This window comes from Podarcis bocagei (genome assembly GCF_964188305.1).
Source record: "Podarcis bocagei genome assembly, chromosome: Z".
NCBI lineage: Eukaryota > Metazoa > Chordata > Lepidosauria > Squamata > Lacertidae > Podarcis > Podarcis bocagei.
In genome coordinates this window covers 35513605-35535711 of record NC_138140.1, presented here as the reverse complement: position 1 = coordinate 35535711, position 22107 = coordinate 35513605, and the positions used below count along the sequence as shown (strand labels likewise).

The window sequence follows — 22107 nt, the reverse complement described above, 5'->3', positions numbered from 1 at the left end:
CCAGCTGCTGCTGCAAGGGTGCAGCAACAAGGGCACAGCAGCAGGGGTAAGGGCAATGGCACTTGGTGGGTGGCACACACAAAGCCCCAGCAGGGCTGTCAGCTGCACAACCGCGGTGGCAGGGAGGGGGTCAGATCTGCCACCCAAGGCAAATAGCTTCACCTCGCCTCATGCACAATAAAGAGGATAATACCACGTACCACCTTGAGCTTCCTAGAGAGAGAATATAGTATGAAACATACTAAAATAATCATGTAAAAGGGCACCCAAGCGTAGTTCATTTATTAAAATTTATTTGCCAATATGTGTGTATTGTCACTGATACTGCTTTATGAATTGGTCTTATGTACACTGAAGCTTTTCAATGTATTGTCTCTGCTTTTTAAATTGCTTCACAGTGGCTCTCCTGCTGCCACTGCCCACTTGTCCAAGACTCTCTCTCCCAAGGATACAAAACTTGCGGCTCTCTAGATGTTGCTGGACTCCTACTCCCATCACCTCCAGCCAGCATGGACAATTATCAGGGGCAATGGGAATTGTAGTCCAACAAATTATGGAGGACAACAAGTTCCCCATCTCTGATCTATCCAGTGCACTGACTGACTGTTGCCTGCAAATAAGGAAGTTTCAGAATGACTGTAGAATGAATGGCTGTGCTTTCCTGCAGGTGCAGAGAGGTCAATCCCAGGATTAAACCAACACATGACTGACTGAACCGTGATGTGATCCATTACAAGAGATTTGCTGAACTGCCCAATTGGTGTGTTCCATTTTCTCAAGCCATTTAAAACAAGTGACAAATCTGATTGCTCCTTTCCTCAGACATTCAGGGCATAGCCTGCGCAGGAAATCGTAGGCATCTTCTCACACACATCTTGTCATTTCTGGATAAAGAAGCAAGGCCTTCAAACTGACAGTCCTTTGGATTTGCTGTTTTTTCTCTCTTGGATGTCCTTGGGATTAAAGAAACAAGGGATGGTGAATACATTAAATCCAGATTAAGTTTAGCTGGATGTAGCGGAGCCACCAACAGGGAAGAGCAACACAAGAAAGCAAGAAACAGGTGAGAGTTTCTATTTTAATTTCACCCTCCTGACCTAATAGGAATTCTTCAGCCTGCCTTGGTTTGCTAGCCACACATATTTGAAATATATTCCTGGCCATGGCTTTCTGTTAGGTTAGGCCTAACTGACTGTTAGGAGATGGTCTTCAAGAGGAAAGGGGAGATGTAGTATGTGAAGCAAGGGACCATCAATCTCTTGCAGAGCCAAATCCTGGAATAAAGTCCATGTAAAGAGCTTTTTAAAGAGAGATTTGAGGAAAGGATGTATTTATTTATTTATAAGGTTTTTTTAAAAAAATAAAAATCTGCACTTCACTGTAAGGTTCCAGGATAGATTACAACTGTATAATATACAGGTATACTCACTGCACTTGGGGGTGGAGTAGCTTAGAGAAGAGCTGAGTAAGAGGCAACATGATACAAGTATATAAGGAATTATGCATGGTGTCAGGGAACTGACATCAGAGCAAAAGGAGAAGGAGAGGCTCCCCGATTCTGCAGGAGAAGGTACCAGCACCAGGGGGAGACGCAGCTTGATAGAGGGGGAAGGAAATCGGCGTAACACCAGGGATCCAGAAGGGCAAATGGGGGAAGCGGGGGAAGAGCTCCAGGATTCTTCCCTGGACATCAGTGAGGAGAGCACTGGTCCTCCACTACCCACGCCCTCCCTGCGCAGAAGACTCCCGCGCAGTGAGAGGCGGAGACGACTGGGAGTCAAACAGCTTTTATGCTGGAAAAGGTTTAAGAAACGCCCACAGACAGATTCTGCTAGCGACTGAGGCAGCCACGCTGAGATGGGCTGTGCAGTCAGAACGGTTTAAACTAGGCAATTAAGCTCCCTAACGGGGACAGTTTACACATGAGTAACTCAAACCCACGACACATGGCATGGAGGAGGTGGGCAGAGAAAAGCTGTTCCCTTTTAACGCTAGAGCTCACAGGCTTCCAATGAAGATGAATGTTGAAAGATTCAGGACAGACAAAATAAAAGTCCTACTTCACCTGGCTCACAGTTAAACTACAGAACTCACCCCCATGAGAGCCAGCGATGGCCACCAACTCTGGTGGTTTTGAAAGAGGATTTGACAGAGAAATGGGCTATCAATGAGTGCTCGCCTTCATGGCTATGATCTTCCTCCACAACTGGAGGCAGTAATTCTTCTGAATAGCAATTGCTGGGAACTTCAGGAGGGGAGACTGCTGCTGTGCTCAGGTGACTGATGCCCTGCTTGCATGTCTGCCACAGGCATCTGACTGTGGTGGACTAGATGGGACACTAGCATGATCTAGCAGGCCTGTTCTTATGTTCTCATGTGTGGAAGGACTGAGAGAGCGCCATTCAGTTCTGCTATTCAAAACAAAATTGTAGAGTCCAAAATCTGTGATTTTAAGCATGTGTTTTGTACTGGGTTCTGTTGATAGATCCTGGGGTCTTAGTTAAAATCTAAAGTCTGCTATTTATTTAATTTAAGCCATCAACCTGCCCTATACTGAAGTACGCACATAGCCACGAGTAAAGCATCCCCCCCCCCATTTTTTTAAGGGAAGAAAATCTTACAACAGGATTGTTGTTGCTTTGCTGTTTTTCTTCAAGGACGGCGGGGGAAAGCCAGAGACTCACCCTACCCCTGTTCATCTCTGTGGTTTGCTGGAGTATGTTTCACCTCTTCTCTTACTGCTGGTCTTGGCTGCAGGCTATCCAAGAGCCAATGAGGTAAATCTGGAGATCAAGGATATCTGGTGCCCGGTGGGACTAGTGGGAAAGAAGGCTGGGAAGTCAGTGGCAGGTGAAGGCAAGGTCAGTTATAGATGAAGCCACAGGTTGAGCTAACTAACTCTGTCCCCATCCTCATTCCTATGGATTTCTACAAGGGTAACATACTAAGGAGGATGAAAGTAACATGTGGTGGCAGCCCCAGGACTAGTTGTTGGAATCCTGGAAGTCAAGCCCCAAGTTTGAGGAAAGTACTCTTTGGTGAGAGAACAGCAGCGATTTAACGTCGCAGTGAAAAGCGTTGACTTCTGCATGTGGAACTGGGAGACGGCACAATCTTGTTCTTTTCCTCAGACAGCAAATGTCGTGCTCTGGTCCTGCTTTTAGCCTCAGTATCTTTTTCCTTTTTTTTTTTTAAAGGAACTGCTGCATTTAGTGCCTAAGTAAGCAGAGCATTCTGGGTAACGAGAGACTCACCATACATCTCTCTCCCAGCTTTATACGACCACTGAATTCTGGTTTGTTTGCATAGTGCCAAACAAAGGTTGCTAAGGCAATAAGCTGAAGCCCTGCTGGTTGCCAAGTGATGCACTTCGTGCTTCCATCCACTTCTGTTCCAAGTATATGTTGCCCTTTCAACTAGGCCTGCGCCCCACAAAAAAATCACTATAGCAACACAGAAGGCCTGCCCTGTGCTACTACGCATGCCACATTTTCACAAAGAGAGGGGATGAGTATGCCATGTTCCCTCAGAATGGCAATGCAATGATGAGGAAATATGTGCTCTGATTCATTTTTGCCTGCCATTCTTAAACAGAGAACTCCTCCACCTGTTGTGGGGTGGGGGGTGGGGGGAGAGGAGAGAAATAAAACAGACCCTTCACATCACTGGTAATTCTCCTCACAAAACAATGGCTTGTAAACATTTTTTGGAAGAATTATTGGTCCCACTGTGGAGAGCTTCAGGGCCAAAGTACTCATTACAATAATTACATTTTTGAAGCGGCATGCTTAGGACTTGCCATACATCTTTCTTAACAAAAAAGTACAGCCATATGGATAGAGAGGAAGGGTGGAATGTGTGCACAAAGCAGTTGTGTGTGTTTTTAAAGGTGTTTCCATGCAATAGTTTCTCACAGTGTCCCCTGCAACAAAATGTCATCAAATGTCATGCATTTTAAACATTTCATCTGGATTTCACTTTACTATGGGAACTCTAATCCTCCCTCCCTGCAAAGGTGTTACCAGATTGCATCTTTACATTAGCTTTCTCTTTCCCATCAGGAAAGTGACAATCCTTGTCCTTGGCCTAGACAGTGCAGGAAAAAGTTCCCTCGTGAAAGAAATCCAGAGAGGTGAGTTGCTGAGCAGAACGTAATGTCAGCTAAGCTTTCCAGCTCTTCCACTCCAGAACCTGAACTCAGTGCCTAGTAGAGCTGACAGGAGTCTCTCTAAAGGCTCATCCACACTTAACCTTTGCTCTGAGTTTATAGGTCCATGCTTTCCAGGTCTGTGTCTGAGTATTCTGTTCCGTTCTGGTGCTTTCCCAAGGAAAACTCATGTTTTACCACCGGAGCAAACAGCAACCCATTTGCTCTGATTCAGCAGTAAAACATGCTGGGACATAGACCTGGGAGGCCCAGACTTGTGCCTAGAAAGCGCAAAAGGAAGTGTGAATGAGTCCACAGCCTTTGCTGAAGGCCTTTGTTTCATATAACATTCCTCAGCCAGTCTTACATAGTTTAGTTCTAGGAGACTGGCTGTCAGGTAGACCTGAGTCTCAGCATCAACCTATAACCCTTGTTGCTGATTTCAGTTGCCTACAAGCCCTGTACGCACTGGCTGACCTGACACATTACTCTGTACAACCATCACTTAAATAGTAAAGCTCTATAATTCCCTTAATTCCCAATGTTTGGGCTGTGAGTACCATTGCTCAAACCACCAAAATGGCAATACCCATGGCCAAGAGAGTAGTATCAGTAGGCTTGGGGAAACCCCAAGGTTTGCAGAAGAACAGAAAACTGGGAGACTACCAAAACAATATAATAAGGACTTAGGCTGCATACATACCATACATTTAAAGCACACAAACAACACACCAAAAATATTGGGACCTGTGGTTAACCCCTCACAGAGGTACAATTTCCAGCATTCTTAACAAACTACAGTTCCCAGTATCGTTTGGGGGAATAAATGTGCTTTAAATGCATGGATGCATACACAGCCTGAGTGTATGCTGACTGTCAAGGGAATATAATGGGAAACAGAGCTTGAGTGGGCAAATACAATGGTTTATCCTAGAGGAAGGACCTGAACAGGAATGCTTCACTGTGCAACGTTTTATATCAGGCCCTCCTTGCAATTTCCTATAATTTTTCTGGAAATTAGAGGAAAGCTTCTGTGGTGTATGAGCTTACCTGTATTTTTACTTGAGACCGATGCCCGTTGTTGTTGTTTCGTTTGCTCTTGCTACTTTTGTTTGCAGTACTCTCCTGTGAAGTGCTTCCCATCACAAAGCCAAACCAGACGGCACTCAGGGTGGACAGGTTTGAGGTGTCCCTCATTGACCTACCTGGTGGACAGCAGTCCTTGGGAACCTGGAGGGACCAATACAGCACTGCACATGGGATCATCTTTGTGCTTGACTCCAGCGATGTGGCAAGGATGGAAGAGGCCAAGAAGACTCTCTCCCATGTTCTGGGGCACCCCAAAGTTTCAGGAAAGCCTCTGTTACTGTGAGATACTGATTCTCCTGGCATCTTCTTTCCTTCCTTTGTACCCTGTGGTGAATGAATGGGTGTAAAACAGGGGTGGAGATTTCTCTCCCCCTCCTCTCCCCCCTCTCCTGTTTTATTAGACCCACTAGGATTCCTCTTTGGGACACGGGTGGCGCTGTGGGTTAAACCACAGAGCCTAGGACTTGCCGATCAGAAGATTGGCGGTTCTAATCCCCACGACGGGGTGAGCTCCTGTTGCTCTGTCCCAGCTCCTGCCAACCTAGCAGTTCGAAAGCACACCAGTGCAAGTAGATAAATAGGTACCGCTCCGGCGGGAAGGTAAACGGTGTTTCTGTGCGCTGCTTTGAAGCGGCTTAGTCATGCTGGCCACATGACCCGGAAGCTGTATGCCGGCTCCCTCGGCCAATAAAGTGAGATGAGCACCGCAACCCCAGAGTCGGTCACGACTGGACCTAATGGTCAGGGGTCCCTTTACCTTTACCTAGGATTCATCTTTAGGCCCATGAGGCCATTTCAGCCAAGCTACATCCACCTGCCATCCACTTGACATTATATATAATATCAGATGCTGGGCATGTTAGATCCACTGACATGAAAGAGAGGTTGCAGGCAGAACTGATCCAAGGCAACTACAAAGTGCCACAGAGAGCAGTAAAGGGAGTGGTTTTATACCTTTCAAGTCATGATCTGATCCACAAGCTAGTTTACAGGGGAAACAATGCATCTTCAAGCCATCTCAATCAGCTTACACTCAGCCCGCTTCTGTGATCAGTGAAAAGCTCCAGGGGGCAGGTTTTAGTTCCCTTTGGAAGGAGGCTACTGGAGGCTCATTGGTGTTTTGTCATATCTGTGTTTATCTACAAATACACACAGAGAGAGCAGAGGTGCAGGTTAAATGCTCCAAAAGACAGCCAAAGCCCAGGTCTCACTGGAAACAGGTGCTGCTCCCTACAGCCAAATACTGTTACCTTACAGAGTTCTGGAGCTCCTCCAGACATTTACTGACCATTCATGCTGGTTTGCTTGCCCAAAGCTATTGTGGAGGCTGTACAGCGTCCACTCTTTCTTGAACATCAACTCTAATTTGTTTGATGAGGCAGTGATACAACAAATAGCATTCATCCTGATTTGGGTGTGGGATGTTTATATGTCTTCTTCCCATTAATAATTTGTTTATCCCACACCTTTCAGTGCCTTCCCCCATCACTTTCCTGACTAAAAAAGGTCACCCCTTCCCTTTCTTTTCTTTTTTCTTTTTTCTAAATGGATTTATTGTACTACAGCAGCAGAGTGCTTTAATCTACTTTAATTGTGCAGACCTAATTTGCTACTATGTGCTTTAATCCTTCCCACAAAATAATGACAGTCTGGAGCAGGGGTCAGCAAACTTTTCCAGCAGGGGGCCGGTCCACTGTCCCTCAGAACTTGTGGGGGACTGGACTATATTTGGGGGTGTGTGAACAAATTCCTATGCCCCACAAATAACCCAGAGATGCATTTTAAATAAAAGGACACATTCTACCCATGTCAAAACACGCTGATTCCCAGACCATCCGCGGGCTGGATTTAGAAGGTGATTGGGCTGGATCCGGCCCCCGGGCCTTAGTTTGCCTACCCATGGTCTGGAAGCAGGGAAAGACAGTTTAGCACTTTCCTAACCCTTTTCCTAACTAGAAGGGGTAAATCGGGATGAGTCATCTCCTCTGACCATCACTTTATCTTTTTGGGCCCTCTTAGCACCCATGGAATAACACTGGCAGAATATCAGAGCTATTAGTAGTCTTTTATCAAGCCTAAAGTCACATCAACACCATACATTTAAAGCACATAGCTCTCCCCCCCCCCCAAAGAAAACCACAATCCTGGGAACTGTAGTTTGTTAAGTGTGCTGGGCATGGTAGCTCAGTGAGGGGTAAACTTCAGTTCCCAGAATTCCTTTGAGGAAGTCATGTGCTTTAAATGTATGTTAAATGTGCTTTAAGCCCTAAACGGCCTCGGTCCAGTATATCTGAAGGAGCTTCTCCACCCCCATCGTTCTGCCCGGACACTGAGGTCCAGCTCCGAGGGCCTTCTGGCGTTTCCCTCACTGCGAGAGGCCAAGTTACAGGGAACCAGGCAGAGGGCCTTCTCGGTAGTGGCGCCCGCCCTGTGGAACGCCCTCCCATCAGATGTCAAAGCGATAAACAACTACCTGACATTCAGAAGACATCTGAAGGCAGCCCTGTTCAGGGAAGTTTTTAATATGTGACATTTTAGTGTATTTTTCATCTTTGTTGGAAGCTGCCCAGAGTGGCTGGGGAAACCCAGCCAGATGGGCGGGGTACAAATAAATTATTATTATTATTATTATTATTATTATTATTATTATTATTATGCATGTGGATCTGCCCATTCAAGACTGCATAGTAGACCTGGTGCCCTCCAGATGCTGTTGGACTTTGGGTTAGAGGATAAATTTGATTCAGCACACATTTAAAGCTTTAAAGCTCAGTCTATCAAGTTTGCACTTTCTAAAACAATATGTGAACCAAAACACAGCAATTATTCGTAATCCATTCTTACCCAAATTTTGTGATGCAGTTCTCCAAACAAACAATGTTTACAAAAATGCATATATAAGGGGAAAGCATGCATAAAAATGGAGATATTGTGGGGAGAGGAAGCATACAAAATAGAGTTATATTATTAGGATAAATTTGCCCTAAAATGCTGATGGATGTAAAATTGGAAAAAGGAGAAACTGAGAAGTAGACAGATCCTTTCACCTTTGTACTACAACCCCTACTAGCCACAGCCAGCATGGCCAATGGACAGCAGTTATGGGACATGTAGTCTAACAACATCTGAATGGCCGAAGGTTCCCTATTGCTTTTTTAAAATGATATAGTTACAACAGTGAGTGTGCTCTTTGCTAATGGAATCTTGCCTTTCCATCTGTTCTGTTTTCAAAATTCTATGTGAATGGTTCAAGGCTGGCAAACAAGCAGGACAAACTGGATGCTCTCTTGCCCTGTGAGATCATTGAGTACCTGTCTCTGGAAAAGTTGGTGAATGAAAACAAGTCGTTGTGTCGAATTGTAAGTAAAATGATACAGGTTGGCTATTCTTCACAAGGGATGGAAAGGAAGTCTCCCTTTTGTCCACTCTGCCCTTCATGATGATCATTTCCATGGAGTTTATACAGCTTGTTACTTCCTCTTGCTCAGATTACGTATCCCATTTTAATTCTTGCCCAATGGAATTGAGGCAATTGGGTCAGAGAGATCTGGGCAGGAAGTCCTTGCGGTCAGAGATGATGGGAGTTGTAGTCCCACAACACCTGGAATAATGGAGGCTGATGGCTATTAGGACTGGTAAGACACCAGTCGGCAGACTCAGAAGCCATGACAGATGGAGCCAAATAATTCTAGTTTTGCCCCCATCTAGCTCCCTGTGATTGCACAAAGGCAACCATAAGACTAAAAAGGGTAGAGATAACAGCCAGTGACCCCCCTGCACAGGTTGTAAGAAGGCAAGCAGGTAGGGGCTAACTGAGAGCAAGCGGACATCTCCCCTTGCCTCCTGGATGGGTTGGCCCTGGAATTCAGCACTATTTTAGCAGTATGTAGCTCACATAAGGTCTAGTTTGCACCTACCTTCCGGCAGGAGATACAGAAGTATAGTCAGCCGCACCAACAGGTTAAAGGACAGTTTTTATTCGTGGGCTGTTGGGCTGCTGAATGGGAGGGGGAAATAGTGGTGCAATTGACTTCCGACAAGCACACAGAGTGCGAACAAGACTGAGTGTATGTGTGGGGCGGAGGGGGGTTCATTTAATTTCACTGCACACAGGTGGTGTAGTGGCAATAAAGGTATTATTATTATTATTATTATTATTATTATTATTATTATTATTAATTTAGTTAACAACTCCTGGTGCATAGAAAATACATTGATGGTTGTTTGGCATAAAGTGGCTTCTTGCAGCAAGCCGTTTCATACACATCAATTTCCCTTGTCATGTAGCAGGCTTTGCATTGCACCAGGAGGTGTCTCCCCTTTGCTTGCTGGTCTCAACATGTCATCAGAGGGGGCCTGCCAGAGTTTCTTGTAACAGACCTCCCATAGGTATTATGGTTATGTTGTTGGCATCCATCTGCCAACTCACAAACTCCTCCACTTTCTTTGCCTTGAATGGGGCAGCTGGGTTTTCAGACTGGCTGTCCTCTACCTTCATCTTACAGGAACCATGTTCAGCTTCCAAAAGGCTTCCCAAAATGCAATGCTGGACCATCGTTCAAGGGCTACATTGGCTATTGCGTACAATTGCCACCAACTACAGTGTACTGTGTGGTCGCATCCAGGAAGACAGTCCTGAACAGCAAGTGTCACTTGAGCAGGAGGTATCCAAGAAAGTACAGAAATCCAGGAACAGGACATCAGAAGCCAGGTTCCTCCTTCTTCCTGCAAGCCTATGCTGTGTGTAATGCCTACTCTTAAGATCTTAGAGGGGGTTGGACCATAGCTCAGTGCTGGAGCATCTTGCTTTACATGCTGAAGGTCCTAGGTTCAATCCCCATCATTTCTATATAAGGGTGGGGGAAGATTTCCTGTATGAAATCCTGAAGGGCCGCTGCTGGTCAACATTGACAATATGGAGGTAGATGTGCCAATGGTTTGACTCAGTACTGTATAAAGCAGCTTACATTTCATGTTCCTAGAATGCATATGGGAGGGGCGCAGAATGGTGAGAAATGAAAAGAAAGGTCAGTTTATAAGAAGATTGCTTAGTGCAGGATGGTGAAGAGAGAGAAGGGGAATGAGCAAGGTGATGAAAAGCTGAACAGAGAGCAAGCTGGCAAAAGGGCAAAAGACAAGAAGGAAACAATTAGAGCGGAAACTGAAGCAGGAGTCAACAACATGGCACCCAAGGTTCCAATAGGACCCTTGAGGTCTTACCTTGGGGCCAACAAAACCTCTGTGTGTGTCCCCCACACACTGCCCTCTTGGTCATAAGGTAAAGAGAGTGCTTGCCTTTTGCTTCTTTTAAAAGTATGTAGAGATTAAGAAGGAAGTTGACAGAGTGGCGCTCTTTCCCACTTCCTTTTTCAGCTGTATGTGGTCTTCAAAGCTCAGCTTAATTCTATTGGATCTGGTTTTTACCCAGATTCCTTGGTAAAATGAAGTGTGTGCATGTGCGGGGCATGTGTGCCCGCAGACCTAAAAAGTAGAGCAAATGGGACAAGCTGAAAGACCAGAGACAGAAAATACTACCCAAACAGCAGCAATTACTTGATATTGACTGAGGCTGAGAAACTGAGGGTGAGAAACAGTGAGGCCACATCAACACCATATATTTAACACAAATTTAAAGCACATCACCTTCTCCTGAAGGATCCTAGGAACTGTCATTTGTTAAAGGTGCTGGGATGTAGTTATGTAAACTACAACTCCCAGGGTTATTTGAGGGAACCTGTGTGTTTCTAAAGTGCTTTAAATACATAGTAGGGATTGCACCTGATTTGCTCAAGGGTCCACTAATAGATTTGTAGTTGAATAGAGACCAAGTTCTCCAAAAACTACATTTATTTGTTGTACCACATAGACATAGAAGATGGCAGAGCTGTTTTTAGCACCACTGCTTAGTTTCAAAGTTGAAGGAATAGAATAACATGTACATATGTGTATCTTTTGAATAATTTATTATATCTGCCTTTAGGGAGTCATTGGCCAGAAGAGAGTGCAGCCAAGGAGGAAATGCCAAGATGGAGGAAAAGAAACCCACAAAGCTGCCGCAGAATATCCCCTCCCAGGTAACTGGTGATTCTGTTATATTTTGTCTGCCAGGAATTTTACACTTTTAAAGATGCATTGTTTCATAAAATTAATTAGTGGCATAATGGGCAGGTTTAGACATCACGATAAACCACAGTTACCATAATTATTTACCACACATGAACCATTTGCACCCAGTTTGTTCCTTGCTAGCACTGGGGGGAAACAGATCACAATTCCTGCCTTAGCATTACATCTGAGCCAGAAATCATGGGTCATTTCCCTCAAACAAACTCAGGATCAGGAAGTCAAGAACAATCCATGTGTGGGCAATGGGGATGCAAAAAGGCATCATTCCACCTTGCATTCCATTCCACCTTGCATTCATTTCAGCAGCTCATCTTCCATCAAAATTGCTGTTGCTTATCTCACTGTCCACCATGGCAAAACTACATAATTTATGTGATTTGTGTAATTAATTCCATAAATTACGTAAATTATGTTGTCATCATGCTATTCCACGGCATTCATTTCAATGCAAAGGAAATGCAGTGCAAATATGGAGGGGGATACATAATCAATTATGTATTGTTTGCAGGCTGAAAGCAGCAGCAACAGTGAATGCCAATTGTATTTGCTGGACTGATCTCTGTTCTGGACATGAGATGAATACAGTGGCACCTCAGGTTACATACACTTCAGGTTACATACGCTTCAGGTTACAGACTCCGCTAACCCAGAAATAGTACCTCGGGTTAAGAACTTTGCTTCAGGATGAGAACAGATTTCGTGCTCCGGAGGAGCGGTGGCAGCGGGAGGCCCCATTAGCTAAAGTGGTACTTCAGGTTAAGAACAGTTTCAGGTTAAGAACGGACCTCCGGAATGAATTAAGTACGTAAGCAGAGGTACCACTGTAGGTGAACATTGGCAGTTTCCATTTTTATTGGAATTCACCAGCATCCCTAGTGCGCAGGGCCATAGTTCAATGGCACAGCACCTTCTTTCCAGGCGGAAATGCCCAGGTTCAATCCTTAGAATTTACAAGTTGGCCGGTGCAACTTATAATTCCTTCCTGGAAGCGTGAAGGGTTGCTGCCAGTCCATTACTGAGCTAGATCGACCAATTGTTGGCTCAGTTATACAGCTTCCTATCTTCCTGACATTTTCTGTGCCACGTTTTCTGAAAGCATTCCCAGAGACAGGGCTTTTCCTCACACGCACGCACTTTGTTCTTGCTCAGCAGGAAGAAATGCCGGTGGCCTCCAAGAAAAAGAAAGGGAAATTAAAGCTGAAGGTGAAGAAGAAAAGTTTGGTGCAGTCGGAGAATACCTTGACAGAAGATGACAGTGCGAAAGCAGCAGCAAGTGGGAGCAAAGTGGGAGGTGTCACCGTCCGCCGTCCCAGCAACAAGGTTGCCCAAGAGAACCCCAGAGTTCTGGACTCAACTCCACCCCCAGCAGGTAAACATAGATTTCTTAGAAACATGATAGAAACGCTAGAAGCATGACGATGAAGAAGTAGCAATATTATATTTCCATCCCACCTTTCCTCCAAAGAACTTGAGGTAGTGCTCCCCCTCTCCATTTTATCCTCACACCAATCCTCTGAGGTAGGTTAGGGTTGAGAGACAGTGACAGGCCCAAGATCACTTCAGTGAGCTTCAGGGTTGAGTGCTTCTCTGTAGAACTTCCTCAGAGTGCGCTGTCAGCTGCAAACAACACCTCACAGGTAAGGATCTGCCATGCTTTCATCTTGGCGTGGACAGGCCTCCTTCACTCCTTGAATGGAAGTCCACACTGTCCTCAGCCGAGCTGAAGGCATTGGAGAGCAACAGGAAGAAGAATATGCCAAAGAGAGTCAAGGTGAGAACACAGCCCTGTTTCACATCACCTTATATAGGGAAGGTGGACAAGGATGAACCATCATGCTGACACTGGGGGGGGAGGGAACCCCTCATTGTTCAATCAGATTGTTCCTCCAATTTTAGGGCCAGATCTTCTGTTGCCATTTGTAGCATTTGAATGTCCACCTGGTTGTTTAGCTCTAGGTTTAGCTCTACTGCTTTTATTAGTCCAGTCTGCAATTTGCCCAGATAGATATTTAAACTTCTGTTTGAAAGCTCTGCCCGATCTGAGACAGGAGCTTTCCTTATCTTGCTTATGTAGTAGTCTGATTCTTTGTCTTCCTCCACGGTTGTTAGCATTTTCATGCCTTTTTGTGTTCTCATTCCTCCCTTGACCATCTCTGAATCTGAGGCCTGAAAGAAGGATTCGTCAATTTCTTCTTGAATACTGAGTCTTGCTTACTTCTTTTTTGGACCCTGGAGTCTGTGTAGCTTTAGTCTGCCAGGGCTTTAGAATTGTATGTGTCTACTCTGCATCAAAGTAGTCCTTAGGCAATTAGAGACACTAAACTATGTTGCCATTTAGCTCCTTGGCTAGCCATGCTCCCCAAACGTTGGTGAATTTTTGTGAGGATTCCTTTAAAAAAATATGTGTGTAAATGCTACATACATGCAGAGAACTGAATTTATGATTGGAAAAATGAGAGATTGAGAGAACCACTACTGACAGATCCTTCTGTCCCTGCTAGTTACTATGATGTGGCTCTGAAATCAGGTTTGAGTCTGTAGCACAAATCTGGGATTCTGGTTAATTCTGTCTTCCTTAACCAGTAACTATATGTCAAACCATAGTTTACTGTGGCTTGTAAACCAGAGAATTTATTCCATTCCCCCCTCCCCACTTCTCTTTTTTCAGGACAAAGCACAAAGAAGAAAAATAAAAGACTGAAAAATAAAGTCAAATCTCAGGAATCATCACAGACCCAGCCAAACGAGCACCTATCAAGCACTTTTGGTACATCTTACTCAGCTAGGAAAGGGATTTGTGGGAAGGGTTGCAAAATATCAATGATACTTATTAAAGCAACAAATAAGGTTGATTAGCTTTGGGGGGAAACAAAAGCTCTGCGTGTTTTAGGGTCTTTATTGAGCCAGATTGTGGGCAAATGTGAAGTCGTGTAGCAGTGCTTCCATATTGAGGTGGAAGCAGAATTAGGCAAAATTGCATACAAAACAAGTGTATAAGGGAAAATTTCTCACTAAAATGCTGGGAAATGTTCATGAGGACTTGCCTAGAAATGTGGATAAATAAATTTTCAAGGCTAGAAAAATTATAAACTGAGAGAACCCAGCTTTTACATATTTGCTCATTCCTACTTTAGGCTAACTATTTACTTAGCTGTCTTGTTCATCCTTGGGTGGATAACCAGGGTATGCACCTTCTTAAATAATTGTCAGATTTATATGATCCCACCTGTTGAGGCACCTGTTGTTGTTGGCATTCATCTGTCTTGAGAGGCACTGGTGTGCACCTCTGGGGATGAAGGCAGACCACTGTGTTAGCAGTGTCAAAGTGATCTCCCCAGGGCACAAGCCTGGGCTGTGTGGAGGTCCTGGCATCCCCAGAAGACAAGACTCTCCCTCTCAGCCCCCCTGATGTAGTCCAAAGGAAAACAGCAGTATGTTTAGCACCAGCTTGGCTGCAGGAGTTGCTGGAAGGAGGTGGACAAAGGGCCATCTAGCTGCCTTAGGGACTCCACTTTTGATTTGTGTAGGACTAAAGGTCTTGTTATTTCCTTTGTATGTATAACAGTTAAGAAAAAGTAATTAGATCACCCCAGGGTGACTGTGTCCTACTTTACACAGGATGGTCCCCTGTCTGAAGGGCTGTCTGCTTCAAAATTCTTTAAAGAACCATAAAAAGGGAGAACTTTCAGAGGCCAGTGAAGTTTCCCATCAACAGTTAGCAGCAGGATTGCAGACTGAGCAGGTCTCCTGGTCACAATCTTCCCCACTTTGTGCAAATGTATGCAGTGGCGTAGCGTGGGGGGTGCAGGGGGGGCCGGCGGCACCGGGCGCAACATTGGGGGGGGGGCGCTCGTACTTACAGCTCTCTGCCCCTACCTGGCTCACGGGTTAGGGGGCGCAAATTACTTGCCTTGCCCCGGGTGCTGACAACCCACGCTATGCCACTGAATGTATGTCCTCTTTTTTCCTCTTTCTGGCAATCGGTAAGTGGTCACCCTGTTTCATCCATGGCTCCTTCTTCCACAGATTTGTATCGGAGAGCCATGCTGGCTTTGAAAATGCAGCCACAGGGCCGGAAGCCACAGTCTACAACTACTCCCTAAATGAGGTGCTCCACATTTTCCCTTGGGATTCAAAGTGGTATTAAGAGAATTGAAGAAACTGCAGCAGCGAGGCCAAACCTGATTCTGAGGTGTTCCAAGCTCATCTGCAAGATGTTGCAAGGTGTTTAAAGGGGCAGGTGTTAGCATACAGTTGGTAGTCGACGGAAAGAGCCCTCCCCAAATGGAAAGCCAGGGAGCTTCCTGTCTGTCGCTGTTTTCGAGGGAGTTCAATCACATACTGGCAAAGTAAAGTTGTGCAATTATAAGAGGTCTTGCGCAACAAATCCGCTTCCCTCAAAACACTGAACTTCTTTTGCAGTAAGGAAAGGGAAAGGCACTGGAATGTGTGGGATAATGCCAGTTTTGACACAAGCATCATCTTAACTTCCTGGAAGCAAATCATAACAAATCCTCATTAAATAGCCAATGGCAGCTAATTTCCCTGCAGTGAAATCAGGATGAATGCTCTACTAACAAGGCAACTGGAAGCATCCCTGGTCTCAGAAGTAGAAGAGTGGGGTGCCTTCAGAACTCCTCCAAGTCACTTTGCTATCTGAGGCAGAAGACAAGATGGTGTGTCCACCGCCCCCTGTTCTACACAAGAAGCCAAACAAGACTGGTGGTTGAATCTCTGCCTTCAGCATTAGCAACAGAACAGCATCTCCACCATGCCTGAAGGTAGTAGACTTGCCTAGGGAGCACATTGTAGGCCACTTGTGCAAACAGCTCCCCAGAATCTTGCTGCTGTTCCCTGCCTCCCAGCATTTCCTGCCTGAGCTGGTTGCCTCATTCTGCCTAATAGTTGAGTTGGCCCTGGGTGGCTCTGGGGCAGCGATGGAGAAAGTGAAATATACTCGGAGTTGAGAAGAACCTTTTTCATTTCTTTGATGGCTAACTTTCCATGAGCCACATGCTACTGGTGGGAAGAGCCATTGCAAAAGGTGGGTGGGGGCGGGGCCACTCTTCTCTCTCTCTCTCTCTCTCTCTCTCTCTCTCTCTCTCTCTCTCTCTCTCTCTCTCTCACACACACACACACACACACACACACACACACTTATTTACATCCACACACAAATACAATTTTGCATTCATACACATGCACACATTATACCCACATGCATCTATTCTCACATACAACATACACACATTCAGTACTTCTCTCCTTCTCTCCCAGACACTTCTGAGAAATTAGAATTCAACAAGATTTGGGCTGTGTACACATCAAATTTTAAAAAGCATTCTGTGCACAGCAAGTGCGGACGTTTTCCAAATTGTCACACTACATCATACATATCCAACACATGTTCTGAAGTTATTCTCCACTTCTTCTCATTCTTATTTTAAGTTTAGAGCATTGGGGAAATGCAATATAAATTTGCATCGCTCCGTTGTGTAGACATCAGGAAGCACATTGTGTGACTACCTAGTTGTTGGATGGTTTCACAATTGTTCAGGTGTGGAAAGCAGATAGGGTTACATTACTTCTGGAAGCAGTAACAGACTTTTGAAGGCTAGTTGAGGGGAGGGAATGTCAGTGAAACAATTCATATCCATCCCATCACACCATGACGACTGATGTGCATGGCATGAATCAGCATAAGTCTACCTGAAATTGACATTAAAGCATAAATGTGAAGATGGGTTTACATAAATGCTCACTGAGTAAATCTGAGTGAAAATGGCTTTTGTAAGCTTTAAACCAGCAATGTGTGCATATGCCTTCCTGCCTCATCCTATGAAGAGGGAGAGTTTTCAGGCATCATATTTATGAAGAAGAAAAGATCGATATTCTGGATACCCTTAGAAATTGCCTTATCCTTTATGTCCAACTGTGATTGACAAGTGGGCACTCCCTTAGGACCATTACCTGTACCAAATGATATTTTATTTTGTATATTGTTTTTCAAAACTGTTGGTTTCATCTGTACTTTCATAATTTTATTGTGTCTACTTTTAAAGTTTGTCAATTTTATTGATATTTTCTTATGAATATTTTATATTATTTTGTGTAAGCCATTTAAAGAGGGTTTATTATTATTATTATTATTAAGTGGGATATAACTCTTGTTAAATAAATTTAAGAAGTAAATGTACAATTATGGGGAGTACTCAGAGGCTGAAACAGTCTTCTGTTGGAGTACTGCCAGAGCCTCTGTGGATTCCATAAACCTAAAACAGCACAATTGTGGCTTGATTGAACATAGAATCATAAAGCAGTACAGATTGTTCCCTTCTGAAAGAAAATTATATGAAAATGATGTATAGATGGTATATAACACCAGTACAGATAGCAAAAATGTATAAAACCAGCTCTAACATTTTCTGGAAATGTAAAGAAAAAGAAGGCACTTTTTATCATATGTGGTGGGAATGTAAAGAAATTAAAAAAAACTTTGGGAAATGATATATAATGAATTGAAGAAAATGTTTAAAATGACATTTGTAAAAAAACACCAGAAGCATTTTTGTTAGGGATTGTAGGACAAGATCTGCCAAAGAAATAAGGAACTTGTTTATGTATGCTACAACAGCGGCAAGAGTCTTGATATCACAAGGATGGAAGAATGGGGAAACCTCGACAAAAGAACAGTGGCAAGAGAAATTGATGAATTATGCAGAACTGGCTAAATTGACATACAAACTGTGAGACAAGGACAACTGTGACTTTAAGGAGGAATGGGAACTTTATACAAATTATTTAAAAACACAACAAAATGAACTGGACTCTTTGGCAGGTTTTGAATTAAACATACACAAATTTATTGTTGATAACATGATGGAAAGATATGTAAGGATATATACAATTTTATAATATGCAGAGAAAATATGTGCAGTGAAACTAGGAAGAGGAGCTGAAGGAAGTCCGGGGGGGGGGGATTATGTAGGTCATTATATGGTTTGATAATTTGTTATGTGGAAATTGAGCAATAAAAAAATATATTTTTTTAAAAAAAAGAATAATAAAGCGGTAGAGTTGGATGGGACACCAATGGTAATCCAGTCTAACCCACTTCAATGCAGGAATCTCAACTAGATCATATATGACAAATGGTCATCCAACTTCTGCTTAAAAACTTCCAAGGAAGGAGAGTATACCACCTCTCATGGGAGTCTGTTCAACCGTTGAACATCTCTTACTGTCAGAAAGTTCTTTCTGATGTTTCACAGGAATCTCCTTTCTTGTAATTTGAATCTATGGGTTCGGATACTAACCTCTGGAGGAGAAAACAAGCTTTCTCCATCTTCCACATGATAGCCCTGTAAGTATTTGAAGATAGCTATCATATCTCCTCTCAGTCTCCTCTTATCCAGGTTGAACATACCGAACTCCCTCAACCGTTCCTCATCAGGCTTGTTTTCCAGACCCTTGACCATCTTGGTTGCACTCCTCTGCACACATTCCAACTTATCAATGTTCTTAAATTGTGGCACCCAGAACTGGACACAGGACTCCACAGCTGGCCCCAGGTTTGATGGGACTCTTAGTAAAGTGGCATCTGGTGAGTCCTGTTCTAACTCAATAAAGACTCATGAAATAGCATCCTTCCAATCTGGTGGTAGGCTGCTGTTTTCTCATGGTTAAATTTTGCAGCATGGCATTAGTGCAAATATAATGCCTTAGTGGTGGATTTATACTGGACCATCTGCACACCTGTTCACTTTATTAGCTGTTCTGAAATGCTTCCCCAGTGTTATTGCATTACTGCCACCTGCACTATACTACAAGAAAAGTGGTTGAAAGAAAGGTAAGAACCAAAAGTTCTGGGATAGGCACTGATTGGTAGTGAAGTAGTATGTCTGCTCCAAAACATTTGCAGGCACAAACAGTATTGAAAGTGGGATCACATATAACTGCCCCAGTGCCATCATGAGCACAGGCCATCATGAATGCACAATTTAAAAAATGTTGCGTGGAAGGGCCCATGGACAACACTGTCCCTCCCCAGTTCCTCCAAAGGTCTCTGGGCTGGCCCGGGACATTTTGGAGCTTGAAACAAAATGCCCTGCCACCGCCCTCCCCCTGCAGATCTGGGACCACACCACCTTTGCCTTTGCTGTGCCTCAGCACCCACCATAAGGAGATAAAGCTAGTCTCCAAGATGCTTTGGAGGGGAGCATGCTTTAAATGCATGGTGTGTACATAGTTATGTCTCAGGAAAAAAACAAAAGCAGTTGTGCTGACTTATATGAACGATGTCAAATTCCACATTAGGGCCCTACTATGCTAGGCCAGTCAAAATGTTCCGAAAGGGTATGCAAGCTTTCCAGTTCTCTGGAAGACTTCATTGGGTTGATGGTAAACAAAACAAGGTTGGTTTTGGACTAAGACTCTTGGTTTTTGCTAAAGATGGAGCTTCTAACAAAATTATTTTTTTATTATTATTTTTACATTGGGAGGAGGGAGTTCCCTAAATTCCTGGATTTAGTGAAAGTCTGAATTAATTAAGGTTTGATTCAACTTTGCCAAACACAGAAACCCCATGATTTAGTTATGCTAAATGAAGGGCAGTATACTACTACTACTACTACTACTACTACTACTACTACTACTACTAATAATAATAATAATAATGACGCTGGGAGTCTCAAGAGTTATCCTGAGCTTATTTACTGAGTTGCTTCCAGTCCAGCCTCAGAACGCCAAGACTGCAGTCATGAACCCACTTACCTGGCTGGGAGTGATCACTCTCAAGCCTCATCTGGAGCCCTGCCTAGATAAATCCAGAACTGCATTGCCAGTCACATTTGAGGCAAGGAGACAGGCTGAAAGTGAATGATGCCGGATGGCCATTGAAAGGCATTGGTGCCCTTTTGGTTGGCTACAGGTAAACATTGCATTTCAGGATGTGTGCAGCTCAGAGAAATTGGGGTTGCCCAGAGGATGGGCTTTAGGGGCCTTCCACAAGCAGCCAGGCAAGAAAGAGTTGAACAAAATAACTATTTATAGACTAATACAATCTTTCTCACATTAATTCTTACAAGTCTGGCTGATGAAGAATTGATCAAGATTGGCTGATGAAGCATCTAATGAAACAGATTGGTTATCCAGAAACTGTTCCGGCGATATTTGGTGACAGATTATGTATATATCAAACTTTTGAATTATTCTACTGCCACTGGTGAAGAAGATGTAGAGACTTTGGTTGCAATTTCTGATCATTTGTATTAGTCTATAAATAGTGTTTAGTGCCATTGTTATTGGCCATCGTGTTGTGTTATTTTGTTCAGCTCATTCAGGCAAGAAAGCGTTAGCATTGGGATGGCAAGTGCCCTGCATTAGGGTGAGTCTGGATCCTGCACCCTGATCCTCCAGCCTCTCAGTTAAAGCACACCCTGACAAGTGTCTTTTTGGAGTGGCTATAAGAACTGCATTAGGATGGCTTGAATCCTGAGCCATGATAAAGTTTAGACTTTAAAAACTAAATATATTTTTGTGTTGCTTTCTAATAGCTGTTTGGGCAGGTAATATTTTGTGTGTTTGTAGATGGTTCCTAAAATCCACTGTGTCTCTGGCTGGGGAGCTTATGGGTCCAACAATAGCCGCTTCTAGGATCTTTTCCTTCTCTTCAGGGAAATAATCCGGGTTGCCCTATCTGGCAGTTTAACAGTCCAGTTCTATTTTTTAAAAAAATCCACTCCCTCCTGATTGATTAACACTCCATGAGCTCTGATTGGCTTCTACGGTATCCAATAGGACAATCCATGGTCTGTCAGCGGTGGTCGGGTCCAGAGGCAATAGTGAGTGGGGCAACAAATGTCAGTTCTGCCTTTGTGCAGTAGGCTAGTAGGCATTCACACACCGCATCATGTGCCTGCCAGTAGAGAAAGGCTGGAAACGACACAAATATAAATGAACAAGTTGGACTTGCAGCAAAATGTTAACATGTGGTGTGTGCCAGTGTTCCAACCAGCCATGGCCTCTCTCAGAATATCCCATTCTGTCTTTTCCCCCACCCAACCCAGTTTCCTAGGATTTTCCCCTCCAACACTCAGTCAGCATTCTGTGGCTCAGTCCTTTTACAGGGGATTTAAAAACATTTTTTTGCACTTCTGCAAACCTTACTTTTCCTTGCTCACACCTCCCTCTTGTGTGGAAATGTTGTCATTTTAGTTTGGAAGTCAGAAACTGTTAGTCTATATCCAGGATGGGGAACTTGTAGCCCTCCAACTCCCATCATCACTGGACATGATTTTTAGGACTGATGAGAGTTGGAGTCCCAATATCTGGAAAACCACAATTTCCTCATATAGAATTTACAGTGTTATGAGTTTGCGGGTGCCAGACACCCTAAATTCTGGGTCGAGTAGGTGTTAGAATTTAATCAAGGCTTGGAGTGTTAAAACAGGGTGCTAGACATGAGTGTATTAACTCTACCAGGGACCATGAACTTGCTTCATTTATTTATTTATTATTTACACCATTAAATTACATGACACATTTAATCAATGGAATTAAAGAATTCACAACTAAATCAACAGTAGTTAATTTCATTTTAGCAGTAATTTTTAGACAAATAATGCAGCTGTTGCAGGAAAGATTTTTTTCATGGGGGGCATCAATACAGCTCCTTGCCAAGAGCGCAGGGGACCCTAAGTACACCTCTGAATGCAAATCTAGGAGAGGAGGGAACTGGGGGATGG

The 22107-nt window shown here is 43.9% G+C and overlaps 1 protein-coding gene and 1 long non-coding RNA gene across 3 annotated transcripts; one reads left to right on the top strand and one right to left on the bottom strand.

Annotated features, from left to right (window-relative positions):
* Positions 1-276: 276 nt before the first annotated feature.
* LOC308578887 lies at positions 277-3308 on the bottom strand. Its single transcript, XR_014004172.1, has 2 exons — positions 3255-3308; positions 277-953 (listed from the first exon to the last, which is right to left on the bottom strand). It is a non-coding gene; the product is annotated as an uncharacterized lncRNA (long non-coding RNA).
* On the top strand, positions 983-20201 carry ARL13A (ARF like GTPase 13A). Of its 2 annotated transcripts, XM_081179477.1 has the most exons (10): positions 983-1063; positions 2658-2777; positions 4062-4132; positions 5266-5515; positions 8490-8595; positions 9742-9947; positions 11217-11310; positions 12512-12731; positions 14031-14129; positions 15389-20201. In XM_081179477.1, exons 2-10 carry the CDS (start codon positions 2719-2721, stop codon positions 15463-15465), a joined length of 1182 nt encoding a protein of 393 aa, XP_081035603.1. In that variant the 5' UTR covers positions 983-1063; positions 2658-2718; the 3' UTR covers positions 15466-20201. The 2 variants fall into 2 exon arrangements, with proteins under 2 accessions (XP_081035603.1, XP_081035602.1); XM_081179476.1 differs by lacking the exons at positions 983-1063; positions 2658-2777 and adding an exon at positions 3418-3668.
* The last annotated feature ends 1906 nt before the right edge of the window (positions 20202-22107 follow it).

Excerpts from the sequence above, each read along its gene's own strand:
- ARL13A (XM_081179476.1), top strand. The coding sequence starts at position 3,556 with ATGTGCTCTGATTCATTTTTGCCTGCCATTCTTAAACAGAGAACTCCT. Across the intron at positions 12,732-14,030 it reads CTCAACTCCACCCCCAGCAG|GACAAAGCACAAAGAAGAAA; the intron begins GTAAACATAGAT and ends CTCTTTTTTCAG. Across the intron at positions 14,130-15,388 it reads GCACCTATCAAGCACTTTTG|ATTTGTATCGGAGAGCCATG; the intron begins GTACATCTTACT and ends CTTCTTCCACAG.